This window comes from Hyperoodon ampullatus (assembly GCF_949752795.1).
Source record: "Hyperoodon ampullatus genome assembly, chromosome: 15".
NCBI classification, from domain to species: Eukaryota; Metazoa; Chordata; class Mammalia; order Artiodactyla; family Ziphiidae; genus Hyperoodon; species Hyperoodon ampullatus.
The window spans coordinates 54,493,918-54,518,527 of NC_136928.1; the positions used below are offsets into that span (position 1 = coordinate 54,493,918).

Sequence of the window (24,610 nt, forward strand, 5' to 3'; positions counted from 1 at the left end):
GGGTGCCTTCTCTGAGAAATCCTTTGGGGCGGTCTCAGAAATCGAGCTGGGCTCCGAATAGCTTCTGGAAAAAGCTCTCCCAACGCCGTCTGTCCCCGCCCCTCATATCCCGCACCCCAGTCCACTCCTCCTTACCTTCCTGTCGCCTCCCTTTGGGGGCCGTTAAAAGGGCCCTTGGAGACTCCCCAAGTCATCCCGATGGTCCGGGGCGGGACTCCGGAGCCGAGACCCCGGCCGCGGGGCTTTGCTTACCCTTCCACCCGGGGCTGCAGGCTCGGCGCATCCCTGCTCCACAGACCCCTCCTGGCCACTGGGGGCGGGAGCGGAGGGGGAGGACGGCGTCACGAGGCGGGGAGCCCGAGGTCCAGGGAGGGGCGCCGGGGAATCCCAGCCCGAGCGAGGTGAGGGCGCGGATGGGAAGAGGAGGGCGGCGCGTGGAGGGAGGTGAGCGGAGCGGAGCCAGGAGGCAAGGAGGGGGAACCGCGAGGAGGCCCCGCCCCCGCCCCTCGGAGCCGGCTCTTCGCCGCCTCCGAACCCGCTCACTTTACCTCTTGCCTCTGGACGGTGGTGGGGCGCTTGCTGAAGCCGCGGCCGGAGGGAGCGCCAGGGACCCGGAGACATCCAGCGCGGGCGCCTCCTCTCGGCACGCACGCCCCCCAGGGGGGAAAGCGCCGCCGCCTTGAAAGGGCACCCCGGCCTCGGAGGGGGCATCCCTCAGACGCGAGGGGCGGCGGCGCTGGCAGCTTCGTTCTCGGCCCGTGGGGCGCAGCGCTGGCGCCAGAGGGGACTCCTCGGCCACCTTCAGGTACTGCCGTGCGGAGGGAGCGTCGCTAGCAGCCACGCCGGACTGCCGAAGAGGCTAGAGCCGAGGGACTCCCGGGCCAGCGAAGGGCAGCAGCGGAGCACGGAGGGAGAGCCGGCGGGACAGCCTGCGGGGCCCGACGGCGCGCTCCCCGGTCGGCCAACGGCAGGCAGGCCCCGCGCGGCGGCCGGGGGAGCGGCGGCGCCGCCGTCGGGCTTCGGGGCCTCTGGGCTGCCAGCCATGACCTACAGGCGCAGCGGGGCGGCCTCGGTGGTGCTGAACGTGGGCGGCGCCCGGTACTCGCTGTCCCGGGAGCTACTGAAGGACTTCCCGCTGCGCCGCGTGAGCCGGCTGCACGGCTGTCGCTCGGAGCGCGACGTGCTCGAGGTGTGCGACGACTACGACCGCGAACGCAACGAGTACTTCTTTGACCGGCACTCGGAGGCCTTCGGCTTCATCCTGCTCTACGTGCGCGGCCACGGCAAGCTGCGCTTCGCGCCGCGGATGTGCGAGCTCTCCTTCTACAATGAGATGATCTACTGGGGCCTGGAGGGCGCGCACCTCGAGTACTGCTGCCAGCGCCGCCTCGACGACCGCATGTCCGACACCTACACCTTCTACACGGCCGAAGAGCCGGGCGCGCTGGGCCGCGACGAGGCGCGAGCCAGCGGTGCCGAGGCGGCCCCCTCCCGGCGCTGGCTGGAGCGCATGCGGCGGACCTTCGAGGAGCCCACGTCGTCCCTGGCCGCGCAGATCCTGGCTAGCGTGTCGGTGGTGTTCGTGATCGTGTCCATGGTGGTGCTGTGCGCCAGCACACTGCCCGACTGGCGCGCCGCGGCGGCCGACAACCGCAGCCTGGATGACCGGAGCAGGTACTCCGCCGGCCCTGGGAGGGAGCCCTCCGGGTAGGACGCACTGCTTCTCTGCCCGTCCTGTCCGTCCTGTCGAGTCTGTCCGTCCCGTCCGTCGGTCCAGTCTCCGTCCTGTTTGCCTCCGGGAGGCCAAGCCAGGCCGGGTTCTGGGCCGAGCGCGGCCACAGGCGCGGCCAGCCAAGGGGTGGGTTGGTCCTCACTACCCCCCACCCCACCCCCATTTCCCCAGCTCTAGCCGGCTCCGGTCCGCCCACTAGACGCCCCTCCTGAGGGCGAATCGCCAGCCTTGGGGAGACGCAGGTAGAGATGAACAAGCCTCCCATGTTTGTAGTTTACTTTTGAGCAAATTAGCAACCGGTTAATTAGATTTCTCTAAACTTTTATCGTTAGTATTCAACAATTTAAACTTGGGCTAAGAGCAGTTTGAATTATTTGCCAATTTCTGATGGTGTTTGAAAAGATGAAGTCTTGTTATCATGGTGTGGTCTGCTGTACACTACCCACACACTCTATACACTCTGAATAACATTAGTTGTAATGGAATTTTTATACAGGAGATTAATTTAGCGATAGACTCTAAATAATGGATGTCCGTGCCCTTTCCCTCTTCTTTTCCTACCAAGTATGGAATTAGCAAAGCACCTGTCCACCGTTTGTTACCAAAGATTCACACTGTGACTTCCGGAAGATCTTCAGGCTGGGGAGGGAAAAAACCATGGGAAACTGCCCTAAATTCAGAAACAGTATCCAGTATTTAATGGTTTTTCTTTTCACTTTAGTAGGATGAAAGGAAAATATTTTGATCTTTCCTTTGATGGTGCTTACCTTTCAGTAGTGATAGCATACTTCTGTTTTTAGTACTAGTGAGTTTATTTTGCATATTTGGTGGGAGGAATAAACAGTAAATTCGGGCTTTCAAGGGAGACAGCCTCTTTGGGCACAAACACAAAATTGTATCATGTGCTTTACCTTGGATCCTCTTTTAAGATTCACTCTCCATTCATTTTAAAAATTTGGTTGCTTGCCTGGTAATCTTTTCCTGATAGACATGTGCATGGTTCTACTGGTGCTATGTGCCTTGATACTGGAGTGGATTACTTCCACATAATATTCTTCCTTTGGAGAGTAAAGATTTTTATTTAAATCTAGGAAGTAAATAAACTATCTGGGACCATGGAGTCCATTACTGATATGCTATCTTGACATGAAATCTAAGACACATGCTTTGAAAGGAAATTAATTAGAAAACTCATTTTGTTTAATGTATTAGTTTCTGAGTTTTCAATTTACAGATAAGAATTACTTATTTGGTACTCCATCAGTACAATGAAATTAATTTATGTACTTATGAAAGAAATGAGAGACATGAATAATAATTTTAGGGGGAAAGAGAGAAAGAAACCAAAAAGGGAAGAGACAGATGGAAAAGAGGAAGACTGCAAAAGAAGTGAAGGAAGAAGATAAATGTTTAATTTGTGTATATGTATTTTATGTATGTATATAATTATTCACGTCAGAACTGTTTCCTAGATACGCAGATATTTCAGGCAGAAACATGTTTTTCTTGGCTTAATGGCCCAGTTTTAAGCTTCACTCTGAGTGTAGGTATATGTAAACCATTATCTGTAATCCCAAACAGATAAACTGAAGGATGGCTGAATGACTTGAGGAGGCTGCACATTACAGAGGGAGCCTCCCACAGGCCCCCTCCAACAGACAACTAAGGTGGTACTTTGAGAATAGTGTCTCAAACCCTGTTTGCTTGTGGTTGCTGAAATTAGTCTTTCTTCCTAAAACATCTTTCTGATCATATTTCTGATCATATTCTGATCATCTCCCAAATGAAGTCGGAACTTCTCTCTTGGCCTTCAAGGCTCTTTACCTTTGGTTTGTTTTGTTTTGTCTTGTTTTGTTTAGCCGCGCTGCGTGGCTTATGGGATTTTTAGTTCCCCGACCAGGGATCGAATACCGGCCCTTGGCAGTGAGAGTGTGGAGTCCTAACCACTGGATGCCATGGAATTCCCCAAGGCTTTGAAAATTTTATTTATTTATTTAATTTATTTATTTTTGGCTGCATTGGGTCTACATTGCTGCACTCAGGCTTTCTCTCGTTGCGGCGAGCGGGGTTTACTCTTTTTTGTGGTGCGCGGGCTTCTCATTGCGGTGGCTTCTGTTGTTGCGGAGCACGGGCTCTAGGCATGCAGGCTTCAGTAGTTGTGGTTCATGCGCTCAGTAGTTGTGGCTTGCGGGCTCTAGAGCACAGGCTCAGTAGTTGTGGCGCCCGGGCTTAGTTGCTCCGTGGCATATGGACCAGGACTCGAACCCGTGTCGCCTGCATTGGCAGGTGGATTCTTAATCACTGGGCCACCAGGGAAGTCCCTCTCCAAGGCTTTTTGCCCATTAACCACAATCTGCCTTTGTTGACTTACCCGCTGTAATTTGCAAGCATCTTTTGAGTATCGGCTGTGTTCAAGGTACTATTGGTATTCCAAATATTGTAACATTTTTTGGTTAGGAAACCGTGTCAAGTTGGCAGTTGATGTAGGAATCAGAGGCACAATTGATCAACAATTGGGTTGAGTTGTTCTGGGAAGGTCTCAAGGTGGGAGAGGATAGAAACAAGCTGTCTTTGGAAGGTTGCAGAGGTTGTGCACTGCCCAACACTGGCAGGCGGTATCATTTATGTAAACTACAGTGTTTGAAACCTGTACAACCATGTGTACCCCACCTGGGAACAAAATACAGAGATTTTCCGGGTAATAGGAACATCCAGGGCCTAGGCATGACATTTGTATATTACGTTTAGGGAGTGTGAGTCCAGTGATGGAGTGAAAGATGGAGACAGGGCAATGTTAGAAGGCCTGGAATGAGAGGGAGAATAATTTTATTTTGCAGGCAGTGGTTAGCTGTTGACAGGTTTGGGGTGAGTGGATCATGAGTATAAAGTAACAAATGTCACGAGTTGTACACCATAGATTGGAGATGGTGGAGACTGGAAATAGGAGGATTAATTTGGAGATTTTTGCAGAGGGAGGGAATGAGAGCTTGGATTGCTTTGAGGTTGGTGAGAATGGAGATGAAATGACAACTCTGGGAAATAGTAGGAAGAATCAAAATAAATCCAGGGCATTGGAAGGATACAGGCTCAGGGACTGAATAAGTGGATTTCCAGGAGCTAGGAGCACTCCCTGCCACCTGCAGGCTCCATTTGTCCAGACCAGCCTGTTCACTCGTTCCTGAACCACCTGGATGTCCCTTACTGTGCAGTCAGTCCCTTGCCTGTTGAAATTAGATCATCCATCAAGCCCAACTCTGATTCTGTTTCCCTTTTGAAGCGTTTCCTGACTACCCTAGTAGATGTGATATTTCCTCCTGAGTTTCTTGAGAGACTGCTTACTTGTGTGACTCATTTGGCAGCTGTAATATCCTTCCTAGCATGGTGGTTATTTTTTTATATAACCATGTCTTAGCCACCAAACTACATGAGGTGAAAAGCCCTAGAAGGCATCTAAATTCTCTTATATTGTACTATTTATTATGATAGCATCTTTTAGAAAAAACTATTATTCAGGCACAATAAATATCTATTGTTTATCTTACATTTCAAAATAGAACCTTCCAGGAATATATCTTCTCTTGCATAGATTGAAGAGCTCTGTGGGTTAAGGCTGAGGCATTCAGGTGGTGGAACTCTTAGTTGAGGAGAATGGGATCCTGTGCTAGAATGAGAAAAAAGTCTGTTAGGTCAGGGAATGATTATTTATGAAGCACTTACTGTGCAAAAGGAATAAAGATAAGAATATATGGTTTGGGGACTTCCCTTGCGGTCCAGTGGTTAAGACCTGACGCTTTCACTGCCAGGGTGGGTTCAGTCCCTGTTGGGGAGCTAAGATCTGGGAACTAAGACCCCGAAACCACTCTGCGCAGCCAAAAAACAACAGAAAATCCCAAGAACTGCTCAGTTCTTTTATGCAGCTGCATGACGTTCCATTGTATGAATGTTCTATAATTTCTGGACACTTAACATTGTTTCTTGTCTGTAGGGAATGCTGTAGTGAATATCCTTGTACATGTACATTATTTTGCTTTCATGAAAGTATATCCATAGGATAAATTCCTGAAAGTAAGTCATTGGGTCAAAGGACATTTGTACTTCTCTTTTAAAAAATTATATATATATAATTTTTAAAATTTTTATTGAAATATAATTGACTTACAATGTTGTGCTATTTTCAGGTATACAGCAAAGGGATTCAGTAACATGCATACGTATTCTTTTTTAGATTCTTTTCCTTTATAGTTATTACAAGATAGTGAATATAGTTCCTCATGCTACAGTAGGTCCTTGTTGATTGTCTACTCCATTTTGTGTACTTGTCATTTTCATAGATAATTCCAAATTGCTCTACAAAAAGTTGTATCAATTTATACTCCCACCAGCAGTGTGTGAGAGACCATGTTTTTTCATACTCTTCAAAGCGTTATTATACTTTTGATTTTTTCTAGTTATTTCTGAGATACACATTTTAAAGTAATAACTAGAATTATGACTTATAACATTATACCTATACTTTTGATTTTTTATCATGCTGGAAAGTGAAAAATGGTGTCTAGTATTTTTTTTTTTTTTTTGCGGTATGTGGGCCTCTCACTGTTGTGGCCTCTCCCGTTGCGGAGCACAGGCTCTGGATGCGCAGGCTCAACGGCCATGGCTCAGGGGCCCAGCCGCTCCGTGGCATGTGGGATCTTCCCAGACCGGGGCACGAACCCGTGTCCCCTGCATCGACAGGTGGACTCTCAACCACTGCGCCACCAGGGAAGCCCCCGGTGTCTAGTATTTTTAATTTATTTTTGCCTTGAGTAAAAATGTGCATCTTTACATATATTTAGGACTCACTTATTTTACTTTTCAGTGATCTGTGTGTACCGTTTGCCCATTTTGGCGATGACTTTCTTAGTTGGAAGATTTTTAGAAAGAATTAAGAAATTAGCTCTTTGTTAATGACATGAGTTGCAAATATTTTGTTCTCTAATTTAGGACCCCATTCAAAGAAAACTACAGGGACTTCCCTCGTGGCACAGTGGTTAAGCATCCGTCTGCCAATGCAGGGGACACGGGTTCGAGCCCTGGTCCAGGAAGATCCCACATGCCGTGGAGCAACTAAGCATGTGTGCCACAACTACTGAGCCTGCACTCTAGAGCCTGTGAGCCACAACTACTGAGCCTGAGTGCCACAACTACTGAAGCCCGTGTGCCTAGAGCCCGTGCTCCACAACAAGAGAAGCCACTGCCATGAGAAGCCCCTGCTCACTGCAACTAGAGAAAGCCTGTGCACAGAAATGAAGACCCAACGCAGCCAAAAATAAAATAAATTTCTAAAAAATAAATAAATTAAAAAAAGAAAAGACAAAAAAGCCTCTGTGCTCCCGATGCAGGGGGCTTGGGTTTAAAAAAATAATAAATAAATAAATAAATAATAAAATAAAACATGGACCAGATATAAATAAGTTGTGCCTTTTACTTTTTGGTCCCTCAGTTATCTCAGCAGCAGTGTTCTCTTTTTTTTAAAAAAACTTTAAAAAATTAATTTGTTAATTATTTTTGGCTGTGTTGGGTCTTCGTTGCTGCACGTGGGCTTTCTCTAGTTGCGGCGAGTAGGGGCTACTCTTCGTTGTGGTGCATGGGCTTCTCACTGCAGTGGCTTCTCTTGTTGTGGAGCATGGGCTAGGTGCGCGGGCTTCAGTAGTTGCAGCGGGTGGGCTCAATTGTTGTGGCTCACAGGCTCTAGACCGCAGGCTCAGTAGTTGTGGCGCACAGCCTTAGTTGCTCCGCGGCATGTAGGATCTTCCTGGACCAGGGCTTGAACCCATGTCCCCTGCATTGGCAGGCAGATTTTTAACCACTGCACCACCAGGGAAGCCCAGCAGTGTTCTCTTTTGAGTTTTAAATCTCTTTAGCATGCAAAGCCTGTAATTTTAATCTGTTCTTTAGAAATTATTTCTAAAAGTTGCTTTGTGTTGTGAGACTTTGAGATGTAAAGATATTTAAATTTCTTTAGGTGTTATTTTAAGCTCAAGTTTAAAAAAATGAAATAAAAATGAAACAGCGGGTGATGGAAATTTAAAACTCAATTGTGTTATTTCTATTGCCTTTTAGGTCGATATTATATAAATTCAATAGGTTTTTTAAAGTACTTTAAAAATAAAAAGCAATATTTGAAACTGAAGATGAAAGTCTCAGTGCTTTTACTTTGCAGATAAGGTGGATATTTTCAGAAACCAGTAATTAATAGATCTCTGATAGGATTGAACATAACCCAGAACCTCAGTTAAAGTCTGTTCTTTCACAGTGGACTGTTTCTTTTAATATGTGTACAGGGTTTTTCTATCTGCTGCCAATTTTAGAATTCAGTGGAAACTTCCTTTTGTTAATACCTTTTTTTTAATCAAAGTGCTTTTTTTCTGCCTTTTGGTAAGCAAGTTATTTTAAACATTATTCTTTTTTTTTTTAAATGAAAACTTTGCTCATTGGAAAAAAGTATGGTTCTAAGTGTTACAGAGTAAAGAGTAAACATGCCTCTTTCTCCTGCATTCTATTACCCAGTTTCTGAGCATTCTTCCAGAAATTTTCTTTGCATATATACAGATATACACACTCACATATATATGTGTGTATATATGTGTATATGTATACTATCCACACATGCATGGATATATAATTATATATGCATATTATACAGATGTCTCTTATTTATTTATATATTTATTTGACTGCACCAGGTCTTTGTTGCAGCACATGGGCTCCTTAGTTGTGGCATGCAAACTCTTAGTTGCAGCATGCATGTGGGATCTAGTTCCCTGACCAGGGATCAAACCTGGGCCCCCTGCATTGGGAGCATGGAGTCTTATCCATGCATCACCAGGGAAGTCCCTACAGGTGTCTTTTTATTTTTATTTTTTTAATAAATTTATTTATTTTGTATTTTATTTTTTGGCTGCGTTGGGTCTTTGTTGCTATGCATGGGCTTTCTTTGGTTACAGCGAGTGGGGGCTACTCTTTGTTGCAGTGTGCAGGCTTCTCATTGTAGCGGCTTCTCTTGTTGCGGAGCACAGGCTCTAGGCACACGGGCTTCAGTAGTTGTGGCACACGGGCTCTAGAGTGCAGGCTCAGTAGTTGTGGCACATGGGCTTAGTTGCTCTGCGGCATGTGGGATCTTCCCGGGCCAGGGCTTGAACCCATGTCCCCTGCATTGGCAGGTGGATTCTTAACCACTGCATCACCAGGGAAGCCCCCTTACAGGTGTCTTTTTAAATTTATAACTGGGATCATTCTATAATCTTGTTTAGCAATTTGCTTTTTTCACTTAACATCTAGGAACTCTTTCCACATCAGTTAATATAAATCTTCCTCCTTCTTTTTAAAATTTGTGTAATATTCCATTGTATAGATGGGCCACAGTTCATTTACAAGTGTCTGTCCTATCAATTATAGTAATGGCTGTAATAGTCAATATTTATTGAATACTTATAATGTGCTAGTCACTTGTTAAGGTTTACAATTATTTTATCATCTAAGTCTCATAATAATCCTACAAGGTAGCACCATTGTTATCCCCATTTTATGACTGAGATTTAGATAGATTAAGTAGTATGTCAGACTCACATAGTGGTTAAGTCGTGACCTGGCATTTGATTCCCAGGTCCCTGCTCTACTCTGCTGTGGAATGGTTAGCTCAACTGTAGTTTTTCAAAAATGCAAACAGGAGTGCAGAACACAGTCTTTTTCATGTTTCTTTGCAAATTGGTATAAGTGCATATGTTGGATAAATTCCAAAGTGGAAAAATAGCTGGGGACTTCCCTGGTGGTGCAGTGGTTAAGAATCCGCCTGCCAATGCAGGGGACATGGGTTTGATCCCCAGTCCGGGAAGATCCCACATGCCGCGGAGCAACTAAGCCCGTAAGCCATAACTACTGAAGCCCGCATGCCACAACTACTGAAGCCCGCACGCCTAGAGCCCCGTGATCCGCAACAAGAGAAGCCACCTCAATGAGAAGCCTGCGCACCGCAACGAAAGAGTAGCTCCCGCTCGCTGCAACTAGAGAAAGCCTGCGCACAGCAACAAAGACCCAACGCAGCCCAAAATAAATAAATAAATAAATACATTTATAAACAAACAAAAAAAACAGTACCTTATACAATGGGCTTTTAAAACAAATTGTCCCTATTTCTCTTTTAATCTGTATAATTTATTTAAATGGTGGATGTTGGTGCTTTAACATTTCTACAGCAAATGCTCTAAAGAATTATTTTTAACTTAGGAGACTATTGAAAATAAAGCAAAACTGAAGCATTTTTTTAAAATGTAGATTTCTTTATGCCAATCAAAATTTGTTTTCTTTGAATACAATTACCAGAAACTTAAAAAGCAGAACAAATCAATCTGTGAAATAAAGGAAATACATGTTTTACGAAGGCAGAAGAGGAAGTTATGCATAAAACCATCATAAAGTCTTTCAGGCATGTAAAAAAGTATAGATTATAGTACATCGAGTGCCTGTGTACCTACCACCCATCTTAAGAAATAAAACATTTCCCCATTGAAATCACTTCCTTTTCCACAGATATAGCCACTTTTCTGACTTTGGTGTTATTGTTTTATGCATTTAAAAAAACTTTTAGGGACTTCCCTGGCAGTCCAGTGCTTAAGACTCTGTGCTCACAATGCAAGGGGTGTGGGTTTGATCCCTGATCAGGGAACTAAGATCCTGCATCCCTCAGAGTGCAGCCAAAACAAACAAAAACACACTTTAAAAAAAATTAATTTATTTTTTGGCTGCTTTGGGTCTTCATTGCTGCGCGGGAGCTTTCTCTAGTTGCAGCGAGCGGGGGCTGCTCTTCATTGTGGTGTGAAGGCTTCTCATTGCAGTGGCTTCCCTTGTTGCAGAGCATGGGCTATAGGGGCACGGGCTTCAGCAGTTGTGGCACGCGGGCTCAGTAGTTGTGGCTTGAGGGCTCTAGAGCACAGGCTCAGTAGTTGTGGCACACGGGCTTAGTTGCTCCGTGGCATGTGGGATCTTCCCGGGCCAGGGCTTGAACCCGTGTCCCCTGCATTGACAAGTGGATTCTTAACCACTGCACCACCAGGGAAGCCCACACTTTTTTTTTTTTAAGGAAGCGCGTTTTAATCATTGCTCATAATTGGAATTAACATAAACATGACAATTCTGAGTACAGCTATAAAAAAGTTCCTTAAGATAGTATGGATTCCCTGAAGAGAGATTTCTAATTGAGAAACCTGTCAGTAATCCAGGAAAGGAGGCACATACGGAATCTTCTGCCCCACAGTCTTCCAGGCTCATCCTGGAGCAAGGCGGGGCCCAGGGGAGGAGTCCAGACAGGCATAATGAGCCCTCCACTGGGATGACCCAGGCCCCAGGCCAGGGCATGGGTTGAAGGGGCGATGTGGGCCAGGCAGAAGGGCGCGATTCTTCTCTTTGCTGAGTTCCACAGGGCATCAAGCCTCTACAGGGTTTCTGCAGCTTCGGGGTGTGGGGTGGGGAGTGGCCTGGGCACTTGGAGGCGATCTGGCCGCGTGTCTTTTGGCCTCCGCTGCTGCTGGCATCTCCTGGCTATTCAGACCCTATTGTGCCCTGCGGTGTTTGGCTTTGGCCTTTTCTTGACGGGACTGTCGCTCCATCCTGGATTAGCCACTGGCTCCTGGACGTGTGTGTCTCACCAGCGTTTTTGGCTGCTCTCCACCTGGGGACCGTCTGCATGTCCAGTGCAGGCGTGACGTGGCAGCCCACATGCACAGTAGTGCGTGTCCCGCAGAACTGGGGGCTTTGGCAGGAGGGGTGGCTCAGCATAGGGAAGTTATCCAGAGCCCAGGCCCAGGCCTGTTCTCAGTTCAGGCCCAGTGGCATGTGGGGCCCTGGATGTGCCCTCCTCCAAGACAGCTCTTCCAAGGTGTAGTATGCGTGGGCTTCCATGGCTTCAGCCTCCTCACCAGGCAGGGACGCCTAGCGGGTCTAAGCAAAGGGGCAAATCAAAAACACTTTTAATATATGCTTGTACACACATATGTATTTACACATAAAATATAGCATTGTTTTGCATTTTTAAAACCGTTTTTAGGGACTTTCCTGGTGGTGCAGTGGTTAAGAATCCGCCTGCCAATGCAGGGGACATGGGTTCAAGCCCTGGTCCAGGAAGATCCCACATGCTGCGGAGCAACCAAACCTGTGTGCCACAACTACTGAGCCTGTGCTCTAGAGCCCGCGAGCCACAACTACTGAGCCCACGTGCCACAACTACTGAAGCCTATGCGCCTAGAGCCCGTGCTCTGCAACAAGAGAAGCCACTGGGCTTCCCTGGTGGCGCAGTGGTTGAGAGTCCGCCTGCCGATGCAGGGGACACGGGTTCGTGCCCCGGTCCGGGAAAATCCCACATGCCGCGGAGAGGCTAGGCCCGTGAGCCATGGCCACTGAGCCTGCGCGTCTGGAGCCTGTGCTCCGCAACGGGAGAGGCCACAACAGTGAGAGGCCCGCATACCGCAAAAAAAAAAAAAAAAAAAAAAAAAAGAGAAGCCACTGCAATGAGAAGCCCACGCACTGCAACGAAGAGTAGTCCCTGCTCGCTTCAACTAGAGAAAGCCCGCATGCAACAACGAAGACCCAACACAGTCCAAAAAAAAAAAAATAAATGAATAAATAAATTAATTCATTAAAAAAGCAAAGAATTGGGGGAGGAAAGGACTTGCGATTAGCAGATGTAAGCTATTTTATATAGGATGGATAAACAACAAGGTCCTACTGTATAGCACAGGGAATTATATTCAATATCCTGTGATAAACCATAATGGAAAAGAATATTTTAAAAAAGAATGTCAAAAAATAAATTAAAAAATAAAAAGAGAAAGTAGGCAAAAAAAGAAAAGAATTGGTATTGGTTTTTATAAGATGATCGTGTCTGAGGAGGATGGTCTCTTGATATCATTTCTTTTTTAAAAAGTTCTTTTACTAATGCATTGCCAATGAAATATAAAAAAGAAGGAGTAGAACCCATCGGGTAGTTGTCTATAGATTGAGAACAGATCAGTTCTTGCAGTGAGTTGATCTTACATCATTATTTAGATGGATTAGTGTCTCTTTGGAGTGGAGGTGAAGGTGCTGGGGGAGATGATTGTACCTGCAGGATGAAGGATGCCCACCTGGAGTGGAGAACGCTGGTGGCCTGGATGGGCAGGTGTTGATGGATCTGGGTTTCTGTTGTTCTCATCTCTGGGAAGTCTTTTAGTAGTGAGAACCAGAACCACAGCTTTTGGGTCTCTCCACTTGTTATGTGTATGTTCACCTAGAACATGGTGGTTTACTGAAAACTCATTCCTCAGCATCTGGTGAAGAAAAGCTGCCCTGGTGTCCCTGACTTTGAGAGCATCTGGTAGAGATACACACAGAAATGTGGATGGTTTCTTCAGAGTCAGCCCAGAGCCAAGTCCTCGATTACAGGGTAATGAACACAAACACTGAAGCATGGTGTTGATGAAATGCTTTTCATAATTTGGCTCTGGAAAGATGATTTCTGTCTTTTCATCTGTTAGGAAAATCAAGAGACTGGTTCAGAGCGGCCATCTCTTGTAATAAGATTTTGCTGGGTGGTTTTCTTTTCTTCGCTTGCCTCGAGGCATCTGCCTGGTTCCCTGCCTGGACCCACATATCTCTCCAAGGTCCAGGATGGTGGTGAAGGTCTGCTGAGTCTTGGGCCGTTTGCTCATATCCTTGCAGCTGCAGCTCTTTGTGCCCTTCACAGCCAGCCAGTGGCAGGGTCTTGTTGAAGTCTTCTGCCATCTATCCCCCATTTCATTTCATTGCATTATTTCGTTTCATTTCATTCCCGTCATCTGCCAGTTTGGGCCTTCCATTTCTCTTGCCTGTGTCACAGCCTCCTGCCTGTTCGCACCCTCCAGTCAGCCCATAAACATCTGCCCGATGTATATTCCCACAGTACGCTTGGCCTCTTCCCAGCTCACAGGCCTGGCAATATGCCCAGCACACGGTAACCTCTTAAGAAATGCTTATTCCACGAATGAATCCACCTGTTGCCAAAACTTTAAGGGGTTCCCTTTGCCTTTAAAGCTATAACTTGACTTTGAAAAATCTATCAGCTTTGCCATAAGGCTTCAGTGTTGCCATAAGGCTTCCAGCCATAAATCCTACAATCACGCCTCTCTCCACTGCACATCTCACTTGGCAGCCCAGTGAGGATCCCTGTTCTCTGCGTACTATGCATTCAGTTGTGAGAATTAAATGAATTAATATGTATAAATTTACAGAAAAATTCTTGGTACTTGAGTAAGTACCTAATGTATGTTTTTGTTTATTTTCATTACTGATCTAGAGTACAAGATAAAAATATATAAGTGGTATGGATTTTTTCTTTCTGTAAGGTAATTAAAATACATAAGAAAAAAATCAAGTTTTTTTTTGTTTGTTTGATTCCTGCCTTTTTCCCCCATTGAACTTGTGGAGAAAACTTTTATAAGGACATGAAAGAGACTGTAGAGAATTTGGTGGATGGTGATGTAGTTTGTTGGAGATTTTTATTACACCATGTATCATCACACTGTATAGGCCTGCTGGAAATGCCTCATATGTTCAAGCCTGAAAGCTTAGGGTAGGAAGGGTGCAACTTTTCTTTTTGTGCTACTCCTGGGGGTGTGCTGGTTGATTCAAGCCACTGACAACTTCATCATGGTGATTGCTCTTCTAGTTGGGCGTGATTTTCACTTTTTCTTTAAAATTTTTCTTAATTGGAAAAATAATATGTGCACATGGTAAATCATTTAACAGCACAAAAGGTAATAAAGTAGAAAGTGAGTTTCCATCCTGCGTCAGGCTCCCTCCCTAGAGTCAGCAACTGGTATTAACATTTTCTTAAGTATCCTTCCAGTACACGCACACACACACACACACACACAATTAGAGCATAATATATGTACTGTTCTGCACCTGTACATCTTGAAGACTGTTTCACATCAAAGCTCAGGAATGCACCTTAACTCTTTTTCGTGGCTACGTGGCATAAGGTAGAGTCATAAAATTTCCAATGTCAATTTCATATGGTTCAACTTAATAACTTTGGGAAATACATTTATATAATCAATCTCCTCTGGATAGATGTTTATATATTTTTTTACCCTTGGGTATTACAAACAGTGGATCTCATTGTACATATTCTTATGTAAATATGCAAGTGTGTTTGTAGGATAAATTCCTAGAGTAGGTGGCTGGGTTTCATGTGCAGTATAAAGCTTGATAGGTTCTGCCAATTGCTCTTTTAAGTGGTTTTACCAGTTTATGCTGCAGCCAGCAGTGTGTGAGAATATAGGCAGAATTCTTGGGAGAAGAGAGAATGAAAGGATGGAGCTTTCATTCTTGCCTTCTCTTTGCACTCAGGAAAACACTGACGTGATCTCCTTTTGAGTGTGAAGGGAAGACTACAAGCCCAGAGATGGTTTGTAATAATGATAATTATAGACACGATTTACTGAGCACTTACTATTATTTCATATTAATTCATTTAATTCTTAAGACAATCTGAGAGATAGGTCTTACTGTTATTCTCATCATTTAACCCTTGAGGAAAATTCAGGAAGAGAGATTAAATAGCTTATCCATGGTTTCACAGCAAGTTACAAGTGGAGAAGGGCTTCTTGCTTCAGGAGCCTCCTATCTTCTCCCCTTCGTTGGGCAGTTTCATGTATGTATTTTTATTTTGGGTAAAAAATACATAACATAAAATTTACCATCTTGCAAATCTGAAACTGTGTTAAGAACCAGCAGTGTGAAAAATGCTACTCTAACCCATAAACCATGGAGACTAAGAGATTGACATATTTAATATTAACAATTAACATTGTCAGACTTCCGGGGAAGATGGCGGAAGAGTAAGACGTGGAGATCACCTTCCTCCCCACAGATACACCAGAAATACAGCTACACGTGGAACAACTCCTACAGAATACCTACTGTACGCTGGCAGAAGACCTCAGACCTCCCAAAAGGCAAGAAACTCCCCACGTACCTGGGTAGGGCAAAGCGGAGAGATTCCCGCACAGAGGATTGGTGCCAACCGGTACTCACCAGCCCGAGAGGCTTGTCTGCTCGCCCGCCGGGGCGGGCGGCGCTGGGAGCTGAGGCTCGGGCTTCAGTCGGAGCGCAGGGAGAGGACTGGGGTTGGCGGCGTGAACACAGCCTGAAGGGGCTAATGCGCCACAGCTAGCCGGGAGGGAGTCCGAGAAAAAGTTTGGACCTGCCGAAGAGGCAAGAGACTTTTTCTTCCCTCTTTGTTTCCTGGTGCGCGAGGAGAGGAGATTAAGAGCGCTGCTTGGAGGAGCTCCAGAGACGGGCGCGAGCCGCGGCTGAAAGCGCGGACCCCAGAGACGGGCGTGGGACGCTGGGGCTGCTGCCGCCGCCGCGAGGCCTGTGTGCGAGCACAGGTCACTGTCCATGCCCCCCTTCCGGGGAGCCTGTGCAGCCCGTCACTGCCGGGGTCCCGGGATCCAGGGACGGCTTCCCTGGGAGAACGCACGGCGCGCCTTGGGGCTCGTGCAACGTCACTCCAGCCTCTGCCGCTGCAGGCTCCACCCGCACTCCATGCCCCTCCCTGCCCCCCGGCCTGAGTGAGCCAGAGTCCCCGAAGCGGCTGCTCCTTTAACCCTGTCCTGTCTGAGCAAAGAACAGACGCCCTCCGGCGACCTACACGGAGAGGTGGGGCCAAATCCAAAGCTGAGACCCGGGAGCTGTGAGAACAAAGAAGAGAAAGGGAAATCTCTCCCAGCAGCCTCAGAAGCAGCGGATTAAAGCTCCACAATCAACTTGATGTACCCTGCATCTGTGGAATACATGAATAGACAACGAATCATCCCAAATTGAGGAGCCAGGAGTCAGTGCTGTGCCTCTGAGGTGGGAGAGCCAACTTCAGGACACTGGACCACAAGAGACCTCCCAGCTCCACATAATATCAAATGGAAAAAATCTTCCAGAGATCTCCATCTCAACACCAGCACCCAGCTTCACTCAACGACCAGCAAGCTACAGTGCTGGACACCCCATGCCAAACAACTAGCAAGACAGGAACACAACGCCACCCATTAGCAGAGAGGCTGCCTAAAATCATAAAAAGTCCACAGACACCCCAAAATACACCACCAGACGTGGACCTGTCCACCAGAAAGACAAGATCCAGCCTCATCCACCAGAACACAGGCACTAGTCCCCTCCACCAGGAAGCCTACACAACGCACTGAACCAACCTTAGCCACTGGGGACAGACACCAAAAACAACGGGAACTACGAACCTGCAGCCTGCAAAAAGGAGACCCCAAACACAGTAAGATAAGCAAAATGAGAAGACAGAAAAATACACAGCAGGAGAAGGAGCAAGATAAAAACCCACCAGACCTAACAAATGAAGAGGTACTAGGCAGTCTACCTGAAAAAGAATTCAGACTAATGATAGTAAAGATGATCCAAGATTCTATTTCCAAGATCCAAAATCTTGGAAATAGAATAGACAAAATGCAAGAAACAGTTAACAAGGACCTAGAAGAACTAAAGATGAATCAAGCATCGATTAAAAACACAATAAATGAAATGAAAAATACTCTAGATGGGATCAATAGCAGAATAACTGAGGCAGAAGAACGGATAAGTGAGGTGGAAGATAAAATAGTGGAAATAACTGATGCAGAGCAAAATAAAGAAAAAAGAATGAAAAGAACAGAGGACAGTCTCAGAGACCTCTGGGACAACATTAAATGCACTGACATTCGTATTATAGGGGTTCCAGAAGAAGAAGAGAAAAAGAAAGGGACTGAGAAAATATTTGAAGAGATTATAGTTGAAAACTTCCCTAATATAGGAAAGGAAATAGTTAATCAAGTCCAGGAGGCACAGAGAGTCCCATACAGAATAAATCCAAGGAGAAATACGCCAAGACACATATTAATCAAACTTTCAAAAATTAAACACAAATCATATTAAAAGCAGCAAGGGAAAAACAACAAATAACACACAAGGGAATCCCCATCAGGTTAATAGCTGATCTCTCAGCAGAAACTCTACAAGCCAGAAGTGAGTGGCAGGACATAATTAAAGTGATGAAGGAGAAAAACCTGCAACCAAGATTACTCTACCCAGCAAGGATCTCATTCAGATTTGATGGAGAAATTAAAACCTTTACAGACAAGCAAAAGCTGAGAGAGTTCAGCACCACTAAACCAGCTTTACAACAAATGCTAAAGGAACTTCTCTAGGCAAGAAACACAACAGAAGGAAAAGACCTACAATAACGAACCCAAAACAATTAAGGAAATGGGAATAGGAACATACATATCAATAATTACCTTAAATGTAAATGGACTAAATGCTCCCACCAAAAGACACAGATTGGCTGAATGGATACAAAAACAAGACCCATATATATGCTGCCTACAAGAGACCCACTTCAGACCTAGAGACACATACAGATTGAAAGTAAGGAGATGGAAAAAGATATTCCATGCAAATGGAAATCAAAAGAAAGCTGGAGTAGCAATTCTTATATCAGACAAAATAGACTTTAAAATAAAGACTATTAGAAGAGACAAAGAAGGACACTACATAATGATAAAGGGAGCGATTCAAGAAGAAGATATAACAATTGTAAATATTTATGCACCCAACATAGGAGCACCTCAATACATAAGGCAAATACTAACAGCCATAAAAGGGGAAATTGACAGTAACACACTCATAGTAGGGGACTTTAACACCCCACTTTCACCAATGGACAGATCATCCAAAATGAAAATAAATAAGGAAACACAAGCTTTAAATGATACATTAAACAAGATGGACTTAATTGATATTTATAGGACATTCCATCCAAAAACAACAGAATACACATTTTTCTCAAGTACTCATGGAATATTCTCCAGGATAGATCATATCTTGGGTCACAAATCAAGCCTTGGTAAATTTAAGAAAATTGAAATTGTATCAAGTATCTTTTCCGACCACAATGCTATGAGACTAGACATCAATTACAGGAAAAGATCTGTAAAAAATACAAACACATGGAGGCTAAACAATACACTACTCAGTAACGAAGTGATCACTGAAGAAATCAAAGAGGAAATAAAAAAATACCTAGAAACAAATGACAATGGAGACACGATGACCCAAAACCTATGGGACGCAGCAAAAGCAGTTCTAAGGGGGATGTTTATAGCAATACAATCCCACCTTAAGAAACAGGAAACGTCTCGAGTAAACAACCTGACCCTGCACCTAAAGCAATTAGAGAAAGAAGAACAAAAAACCCCCAAAGTTAGCAGAAGGAAAGAAATCATAAAGATCAGATCAGAAAGAAATGAAAAAGAAATGAAGGAAATGATAGCAAAGATCAATAAAACTAAAAGCTGGTTCTTTGAGAAGATAAACAAAATTGATAAACCATTAGTCAGACTCATCAAGAAAAAAAGGGAGAAGACTCAAATCAATAGAATTAGAAATGAAAAAGGAGAAGTAACAACTGACACTGCAGAAATACAAAAGATCATGAGAGATTACTACAAGCAACTCTATGCCAATAAAATGGACAACCTGGAAGAAATGGACAAATTCTTAGAAATGCACAACCTGCCGAGACTGAATCAGGAAGAAATAGAAAATATGAATAGACCAATCACAAGCACTGAAATTGAAACTGTGATTAAAAATCTTCCAACAAACAAAAGCCCAGGACCAGATGGCTTCACAGGCGAATTCTTTCAAACATTTAGAGAAGAGCTAACACCCATCCTTCTCAAACTCTTCCAAAATATAGCAGAAGGAGGAGCACTCCCAAACTCATTCTATGAGGCCACCATCACCTTGATACCAAAACCAGGCAAGGATGTCACAAAGAAAGAAAACTACAGGCCAATATCACTGATGAACATAGATGCAAAAATCCTCAACAAAATACTAGCAAACAGAATCCAACAGCACATTAAAAGGATCATACACCATGATCAAGTGGGGTTTATTCCAGGAATGCAAGGATTCTTCAATATACGCAAATCAATCAACGTGATACACCATATTAACCAATTGAAGGAGAAAAACCATATGATCATCTCAATAGATGCAGAGAAAGCTTTCGACAAAATTCAACACCCATTTATGATAAAAACCCTGCAGAAAGTAGGCATAGAGGGAACTTTCCTCAACATAATAAAGGCCATATATGACAAACCCACAGCCAACATCGTCCTCAATAGTGAAAAACTGAAACTAAGATCAGGAACAAGACAAGGCTGCCCACTCTCACCACTCTTATTCAACTTAGTTTTGGAAGTTTTAGCCACAGCAATCAGAGAAGAAAAGGAAATAAAAGGAATCCAAATTGGAAAAGAAGAAGTAAAGCTGTCACTGTTTGCAGATGACATGATACTATACATAGAGAATCCTAAAGATGCTACCAGAAAACTACTAGAGCTAATCAATGAATTTGGTAAAGTAGCAGGATACAAAATGAATGCACAGAAATCTCTGGCATTCCTGTACACTAATGATGAAAAATCTGAAAGTGAAATCAAGAAAACACTCCCATTTACCATTGCAACAAAAAGAATAAAATATCTAGGAATAAACCTACCTAAGGAGACAAAAGACCTGTATACAGAAAATTATAAGACACTGATGAAAGAAATTAAAGATGATACAAATAGATGGAGAGATATACCATGCTCCTGGATTGGAAGAATCAATATTGTGAAAATGACCCTACTACCCAAAGCAATCTACAGATTCAATGCAATCCCTATCAAACTACCACTGGCATTTTTCACAGAACTAGAACAAAAAATTTCACAATTTGTTTGGAAAAACAAAAGACCCCGAATAGCCAAAGCAATCTTGAGAACGAAAAATGGAGCTGGAGGAATCAGGCTCCCTGACTTCAACTATACTACAAAGCTACAGTAATCAAGACAGTGTGGTACTGGCACAAAAACAGAAAGATAGATCAATGGAACAGGATAGAAAGCCCAGAGATAAACCCACGCACATATGGTCACCTTATCTTTGATAAAGGAGGCAGGAATGTACAGTGGAGAAAGGACAGCCTCTTCAATAATTGATGCTGGGAAAACTGGACAGGGACATGTAAAAGTATGAGATTCGATCATTCCCTAGCACCATACACAAAAATAAGCTCAAAATGGATTAAAGACCTAAATGTAAGGCCAGAAACTATCAAACTCTTAGAGGAAAACATAGGCAGAACACTCTATGACATAAATCACAGCAAGATCCTTTTGGACCCACCTCCTAGAGAAATGGAAATAAAAACAAAGATAAACAAATGGGACCTAATGAAACTTCAAAGCTTTTGCACAGCAAAGGAAACCATAAGATGAAAAGACAACCCTCAGAATGGGAGAAAATATTTGCAAATGAAGCAACTGACAGAGGATTAATCTCCAAAATTTATAAGCAGCTCATGCAGCTCAATAGCAAAAAAACAAACAACCCAATCCAAAAATGGGCAGAAGACTTAAATAGGCATTTCTCCAAAGAAGATATACAGACTGCCAACAAACACATGAAAGAATGCTCAACATCATTAATCATTAGAGAAATGCAAATCCAAACTACAATGAGATATCATCTCACACCAGTCAGAATGGCCATCATCAAGAAATCTAGAAACAATAATTGCTGGAGAGGGTGTGGAGAAAAGGGAACACTCTTGCACTGCTGGTCGGAATGTGAATTGGTACAGCCGCTATGGAGAACAGTATGGAGGTTCCTTAAAAAACTACAAATAGAACTACCATATGACCCAGCAATCCCACTACTAGGCATATACCCTGAGAAAACCATAATTCAAAAAGAGACATGTACCAAAATGTTCATTGCAGCTCTATTCACAATAGCCTGGAGATGGAAACAACCTAAGTGTGCATCATCGGATGAATGGATAAAGATGTGGCACTTATATACAATGGAATATTACTCAGCCATAAAAAGAAACGAAACTGAGCTATTTGTAATGAGGTGGATAGACCTAGAGTCTGTCATACAGAGTGAAGTAACTCAGAAAGAGAAAGACAAATACCGTATGCTAACACATATATATGGAATTTAAGAAAAAAAATGTCATTAAGAACCTAGGGGTAAAACAGGAATAAAGACACAGACCTACTTGAGAATGGACTTGAGGATATGGGGAGGGGGAAGGGTAAGCTGTGACAAAGCGAAAGAGAGGCATGGACATATATATACTACCAAACGTAAGGTAGATAGATAGTGGGAAGCAGCCGCATAGCACAGGGAGATCAGCTGGGTGCTTTGTGACCACCTGGAGGGGTGGGATAGGGAGGGTGGGAGGGAGGGAGACACAAGAGGGAACAGATGGGGGAACAGATGTATATGTATGACTGATTCACTTTGTTATAAAGCAGAAACTAATTTTAAAAAAATTAACATTGTCATAAAAATCATTAGCATTTTCAGATGTTCCTTAGTGCTTCAAAGCCCAGTAGATCCGTATTTTATTACCTGTGCCACTGCAATTTCTTAGTTGTGTGATCTTGGAAAAGATGTTTGACTTTTTAAGCTCAGTTTTGTAATCTGTAATATGGAGATATTAGGGGAAATACCCGTTAAACAACAACTTCTCTTTTTCCTCTTCCCTCAGCCCCTGGTAACCACCATTCTATTTTCTGTTTCTCTGAATTTTGAGTACTTTAGATACCTCCTAAAGGTAGAATCATACAGTGTTTGTCTTTGTGTGTGTGTGTGACTGGGTATCTTTCACTTAGTATGAGGTCCTGAAGGTTCATCCATTTATTAGCATGTGACAGGATTTTCTTCCTTTGTAAAGCTGAATAATATTCCATTGTAAGACTGTGACGCATTCTATTTATGGAGTCATTCATTAATGATCATTTGGGTTGCTTCCACCTGTTGGCTATTGTGAATAGTGCTGCTATGAACACAGGTGTGTAAATATCTCTTTAACACCCTGCTTTTAGTTCTTTTGGATATATAACCAGAATTGGGATTGCTGGATGATATGGAAGTTCTGTTTTTAATTTTTTGAGGAACCTCCGTACTGTTTTCCACAGCTGCTGCACTATTTTACAATCCTACCAACAGTACACAGAGATTTTAATTTCACCGCATCCTCATCAATACTTGTTTTCTGGTTTTTGTTTCTAATAGTAGGTATCCTGATGTGTGTGAGGTGATACCTTCTGATTGGTTTTGACTTGCATTTCTCAGACGATTAGTGATGTTGAGCATCTTTTCAAATGCTAGCCGGCCATTTGTATACCATCTTTGAGAAGTGTCTATGCAAGTCCTGGGTTATTTGATTTTTTTTTTTGTTGAGTTGTAGAGGTTCGATATGTATTCTGGATATTAATCCCTTATCAGATATATGATTTGCAAATATTTTCCCCTATTTTGTAACTTGCCTTTTCACTCTGTTGATTGTGCCTTTTGAGGCACAAAAACTTTTAAGTTCGATGTAGTCCTATTTTTGTTTTTGTTGTTTGTTCTTTTGGTGTCATAGCCAAGAAATCGTGGCCAAGTCCAATGTCATGAAGCTTTTCTCTTATATTTTCTTCTAGGAATTTTTTTAAAACTTGTTTTAGGTCTTACATGTAGGCAGTTAATCCATGTTGAATTAACTTTTGTACTTGGTGTAAGGTAAGGGTCCAACTGAACTCAGCACGATTGTTTGAAAAATACATTTTTATTTATTTATTTATTTTTGGCTGCACTGGGTCTTGGTTGCTGCGTGAGGGCTTTTCTCTAGTTGTGGCGAGCGGGGTCCACCCCTCGCTGCAGTGCGCGGGCTTCCCATTGTGGTGCCTTCTCTTGTTGCGGAGCACGGGCCATGGCACGTGGGCTCAGCAGTTGTGGCTCACGGTCTCTAGAGAGCAGGCTCAGTAGTTGTGGCACACGGGCTTAGTTGCTTCACGGCATGTGGGATCTTCCTGGACCAGGGCTTGAACCCATGTCCCCTGCATTGGCAGGTGGATTCTTTTTTGGGGGGCTGCGTTGGGTCTTTGTTGCTGCGCGCGGGCTTTTCTGTAGTTGCAGCGAGTGGGGGCTACTCTTCGTTGTGGTGCGCGGGCTTCTCATTGGGTGGCTTCCCTTGTTGCAGAGCACGAGCTCTAGGCGCACGGGCTTCAGTAGTTGTGGCTCGCGGGCTCTAGAGCGCAGGCTCAGTAGTTGTGGCGCACAGGCTTAGTTGCTCCACGGCATGTGGAATCTTCCCAGACCAGGGATCGAACCCGTGTCCCCTGCATTGGCAGGCAGATTCTTAACTACTGTGCCACCAAGGAAGTCCCCTCAGCACCATTTTTTGATGACAGGCTTCAGTTATCCCTTAAAGCTCCCAGAAGAGCCATTCCAGTACTTCAGGTTCTATCAAAGTCACTACATTGTACTGGACAAAAAGCTGTTGAGCACTTGTTGTATGTCTGATGGGAAGTAAGGGCAGGAGATACAAAGATGAATAAGGCAGGGAACTCTCAGGTGACGTGAATGCTCTATATCTTGATAGGAGTTTCGGTTATAGAGGTTACGCATTTGTCCAACCTCAGTAAGTGTGCACATAAGGTTTGTGCATTCCATTGCATGTAAAGTTCAAATCAAAAGAAACAAATGAAACAAATATTGAACTCTGGTTAATAATATGCACTCTGAATTTTTTAGATGGAAGTGCACAGATGTCTGGATTCATTTTAAAATGCATCCAAGAAAAAAAGGTTAATAAATGGATATAGGGGTGAATAGGTGATAAGCAAGTATATTTAAAATATTAATTAATTTGTTCCATGTTTGAAATTTTTCACAATAAAATGTTGAGGGAAAAAGATGAGAAGTTAGCTC

General features: G+C 44.0%; 1 protein-coding gene across 2 annotated transcripts in view; it reads left to right on the forward strand.

Moving 5' to 3' along the window:
• Nucleotides 1-1,042: 1,042 nt before the first annotated feature.
• Nucleotides 1,043-24,610, forward strand: part of KCNG3 (potassium voltage-gated channel modifier subfamily G member 3) — a gene marked incomplete at both ends in the record, with an annotated part of 29,349 nt that continues 5,781 nt past the window's right edge. The window contains one exon of one of the 2 annotated variants that reach the window (XM_079720659.1): nt 1,043-1,707. In XM_079720659.1, coding sequence (XP_079576785.1) covers nt 1,043-1,707 — 665 coding nt within the window. The remainder of the gene's footprint in view (nt 1,708-24,610) is intronic. The other variant, XM_079720660.1, reaches the window with a different exon arrangement.